Source organism: Teleopsis dalmanni, chromosome 2 (genome assembly GCF_002237135.1).
Source record: "Teleopsis dalmanni isolate 2A chromosome 2, ASM223713v2, whole genome shotgun sequence".
Lineage (NCBI taxonomy): Eukaryota > Metazoa > Arthropoda > Insecta > Diptera > Diopsidae > Teleopsis > Teleopsis dalmanni.
In genome coordinates this window covers 96629742-96634448 of record NC_051847.1, presented here as the reverse complement: position 1 = coordinate 96634448, position 4707 = coordinate 96629742, and the positions used below count along the sequence as shown (strand labels likewise).

Sequence of the window (4707 nt, the reverse complement as noted above, 5' to 3'; positions counted from 1 at the left end):
CTTGGCGCAACTATTTCTCTAAAAATGCATTTCGTGCACTCTCATGTGGACTTTTTTCCTTCAAATCTCGGTGCAGAATGTGATGAACAAGGTGAAAGGTTTCATCAGGATATCTCTGCAATGGAAAAAAATATCAAGGGTATTGGACGCAAGCATGTTAGGAGATTATTTTTGGACAATTATAAGAGAAACAAATTCTACACACTATAAGAAGTTTGCTCAAAGTACATATATACCTCACTATAATATATAAATTAACTTTCAATAACGCAGTTCCACGTTCGACGTCAAACTTTTATATAAAATGCAATATATTAATATTAAATAATATTAATTTTAATTTTTTAAATAAAATTTGTGCAATTTTGCATAATACAGTTTTGATTTGCACTCTAAATTTTACAAAATAAATTCGAAAAAATGATTTTTCTGACTTCTTAATAAAACCCACTATTTTGGGTAACTTTGGAAAATGGCGAATAACTTCTGAAATTTTTATTCGATTTTTATGTTAAGCCACTCAAAATATTTGTACTAAAACAGTCTTTAACATTAATTAAAAAAAAAATTTTTTTTTAATATATTTGTGGGAGTCCCATCACCTTGAAAATCGAAAAAGTTGAAAAAAGCGTAAAAAAAACATTTTTCATCTGTACATTTCTAGCTATAGCAGCGAAACTAAGTAAGATACATTAACGTTATGTAACTCAAAATATTGGTACGAGGGTCACCTTTAATTTGATATATAATATACTACCGAGATAACTTCAGAAAAAAAGCTATGGGGGAATATGCAGGGTGATGTTTTGAGAAAAGTCAAAATAACGGTTTTTTTCAAATATCTCGAAAACGGTACATAGGAAAAAAAAATCGTTATGATTTTCGAGTTCTACGAAAAATTTCCCTATAGGAAATATAAGTCTCGTCTTTGGAAAACAAAACTTTTAATTATTTGTAAACTAGTGTAATATATATATTTTTTTCCAATAAATTCAAGTGTTTGTTTGTATAACATATATCTTTACTTATACGAAACGATAATATGAGTTATCTATTTTTTTGTTTTAATAACAATTTTATTTATAGTCCTTTGTTGTACCACACCTCTTCTATAGTAGGATCCTTTTTATATATTTGTTCTTGCACTTCGATTTCTAATCTTTTAACTTTTATTGTTTGTCGCTGATTATATAGCGCACAGCCTAATGGAGTAGTCACAGTCAGAAATAAACCACAAGTTATAACTTGAAAAGGCATATTCAGGGAAGGATATTTGGTCAAAAATCCATTCTCCTTTGTCATGTTATTAACCATTACAGGAATTAATGTCATTGGTGGAACACACATAGATATTCTGCTTACAATAACAGCGAATATGCCTAAAACAGCAACTCGTTTTGATACACTAACTTGTTGATTTTTTTGGTCCATTACGGCAATACCATTCCGAATTTCTTCATAGCGCATCATAGGAACATTTATGCAATTGGCTGCTGCAACCGCGGCCAAAGGTACAATACGACCTATAAGTGGATGGGCTTGTGCGGCCACACGATTTAGTGATAAAGCTGTAGCTACTGCACCTCCAGTGGCCAAACAATAGCATTTTATAATTTTTCCCGTTTTGATTTCAGATTTTCCAGAACGATTTGTATAATTAACGATGGCGTTAAATGTTTGATTAATCCATTGCCAAAAGACCACTGCAGTATTTGTCTTATAAAAGGTCATCATACAGCCTGTGATAATCATATTCATTGGCATTTGCGCGGACATGCGACCAATTAAAATAGATTTTTCTCCAGTTTCTGGATGAAATGCGGAATCATAAAGATATTTTGCTTTCCACACATCTTCAATTGTATATGCCTCAGGCACATCCCTGCCTGCACGGTAATTTTCCACAATCCCACGTGCTCTCTCCAACTGCGCTCCTGTTGCTAAAATATTTAAAGGATTCGTAAGCAGAAAGAAATGTTTCGCCCGTCCGATATAAGTGCTTTGATCAAATTTCGGTTTGTCAATGTCGACTCTTGGCAATGAAGATATTTTTTTAAGAACAAACTTTGAGTAGCCATTATTATTCATTAAGATATATTCACAAAAATAACTTTTATTATTGAGACAATTATTACAGCCAATAATTTTGTTGAATTTCACAAAAAATTTTTAAATTGAATTAAAAAAAAAAATCTAAAATAAAGAGAACATTTAAATGAAATATAAATAATAAGCTATGTGAAATGAAAATAAACAAAACTAAAACAAAGTAAATAGATACATTTTGTATGTATTTACCATCTAAAATTCAATACTTTTTATTTGTTTTAAATTAAAAAAATTTAAAATTTAAAACTTCGTAAATAACATCAGGAGGCATAAAGTAAATATTATTTCAACTGCAAAATAATTTTTTTCATTAAATATATGTAATTTATTGAAATTGTATTTTAATAAAAATTTAAATGAATCAAAGCGGTACAGTTCTATTGTCTAATGCAAGAGAGTAGTACGAGTATGTAAGGTCTGAGGTAACTGACATCATCATGCTCCCTATTTACGTATGCATTGCCCATTTGGTTCGGGATAATCCCTGCCTAAATAGAACTTTTGTAAGTCTTCGATAGGAAAACCCTCCACACCTCCCCACCTGTATAAACTACAGACGCAAGCCCAATGAACAACACTATTCCTGTCGAGTTATTTACTCCACCGCTAAATTCAAGAGACTCGACGAGCACCTACTATCTCTGGCGCGCAGATATCTAAGTCATCGGCATAGTTTCCCCACCCCTATATTCTTGACGCCGAAGAACTTCCTACTGAGTTTCCACAAGCTTTATTCCACAGGCCTCCCTAATCCCTTGCTCGCTACTTCGACGAGATGGCTCGCTCCCCCACTCCATTCCGCTGTACAATCGAGAATATTTAAACCCTCTACACAGAGTGTACTCTTAAGTAGTCTCATTTCCTTGGTAATGCTCTCTAGATAAATATTCATTATTCCTAGTTAGGTAGGTAGGTTGGAGTGGCGGCCGTGTTTACCAAGAAAGCCGACTTGAGTACAAATAATGGCCCGTTGTGGTACCACAAGGAAAAAGCGATGTTCATTATTCCTAACAAATCACTATTCCTCACTGTGATATATATCTTAGATATATTTGTAATAACCAATACTAAGCGCCTTTCACCTTATTCTCCTGATTACTGGAACGCGGCTGTAATCTTCCACAACCGTTCCTAAGAGGTATTTTTATGTTTTATTTTTATGTATAAGGAATATTGTACAGAATTCAATAAACTCAATATTTTTTCTTAAAATTTACTAAAAATAGGATTCATTGATAATTTAAAATTTATTTAAAATTTATTAAAAAACATTTCTCGAAATGTTATTTAATTGTTCGATACTAGAAATTTCAAACGAGGTTAAGTGCATACCGATGCAATGGAACAAAATAGTACTAAAAAGTATTTACGCCAATTGATTTTTAAACTTCTCCTCCCTTTTCGATGGCTTGCATTAACGAGATGAACTTTCTCGTATCAGCGACTGCGGTGAATGTATTTTATTATAGATTTTACCATGTTGCCATATTTTTCAAAGTTTAGCTTTTTAATTTTTACCACTGCCACTGGCATGATCTACTTACGCATTCAAGCAAAAAGTTAAAGTAAATTTATTACAAGGACTTTAATTCCTATGTGGTTTCACCCTACGTCTAAGTCAGAGTTTCAAAAACATCAGCAAATTGGTTCCTCAACCTTCTTACATGCTTTAAATATTTAAAGAATTTATTAAAGATTATTTTATCTACCATAATGTCCTTTTTGATTTGAATTCAACTCATTTGATTTAAAAATGTTTAGAGCATAGGTTCTCTAATAAATTGATTTTTTTTATTTTGAAGAATATATTATTATATATTAAAGGCTTTTTAAGACGGGCGTAGGGACTATAGTTTTATAAATTTTATATATAATTTTATTTATATTATATACTATATAATTTTCTCTCATATAATTGAAAAAACATTATTTTTTTGCAAGTATTTTGCACTTATTTTTGAATACTTTTACTCTGTAATCATCTTCACTATTTCAGTAGATGATATGGACTTAATATAAAGTGTAATTAGGCAAACTGAAAAGATACAAAATACAAATTTGTTAAGCTTAAAACTACAAGAAAAGTTAAAAATCTCATAAAACTTTTGCTATGAGAAATATGACTTTTTCCCTAATGACAATTTTTCCTTCTTCTGATTGTTCCAAGAGGTGATTTAGGCAACAGCGGACTGACGGAAAAGGAAGTTGGAAAGAAAAAGTTACGATGCCAGTAATGTTGATTACAACCAATTAAACAGAAAGTTTATGAAAATATTTAATAATATTTGTCCTTATTTAAAAGTTTTTCTCAGACTTTTGTGAGAGATTTCAAAGCTCATGAAATACGGAAAGTTACAAATAAAATTAATTCACTTAATTTCTATTCAAAATTATTAATTTCGTTTAAAAATAAAATTTTAAGAATATTTTTTTAAAACTGAAAAGTTACTCATTCAGAATATAGTACATGTGATATATAATGAATTGATAGTGTACACTACATTATGATCACACTACCAAATAATAATAGTTCGAATAATGTAATAGAATAGAACACATCACATGTTTCCACTCATCTCATTAACAGGAATATTGTGA

General features: G+C 30.6%; 1 protein-coding gene across 1 annotated transcript; it reads right to left on the bottom strand.

Moving 5' to 3' along the window:
• Positions 1-1002: 1002 nt before the first annotated feature.
• Positions 1003-2118, bottom strand: LOC119685304 (sideroflexin-1-3-like). The gene has a single exon (XM_038099547.1). The coding sequence runs from the start codon at positions 2086-2088 to the stop codon at positions 1081-1083; it is 1008 nt and encodes a 335-aa protein (XP_037955475.1). The 5' UTR covers positions 2089-2118; the 3' UTR covers positions 1003-1080.
• Positions 2119-4707: the final 2589 nt, after the last annotated feature.

What these genes read in the sequence shown, in the direction of transcription:
- LOC119685304 (XM_038099547.1), bottom strand. Translation starts at nt 2,088, where the DNA reads ATGAATAATAATGGCTACTCAAAGTTTGTTCTTAAAAAAATATCTTCA.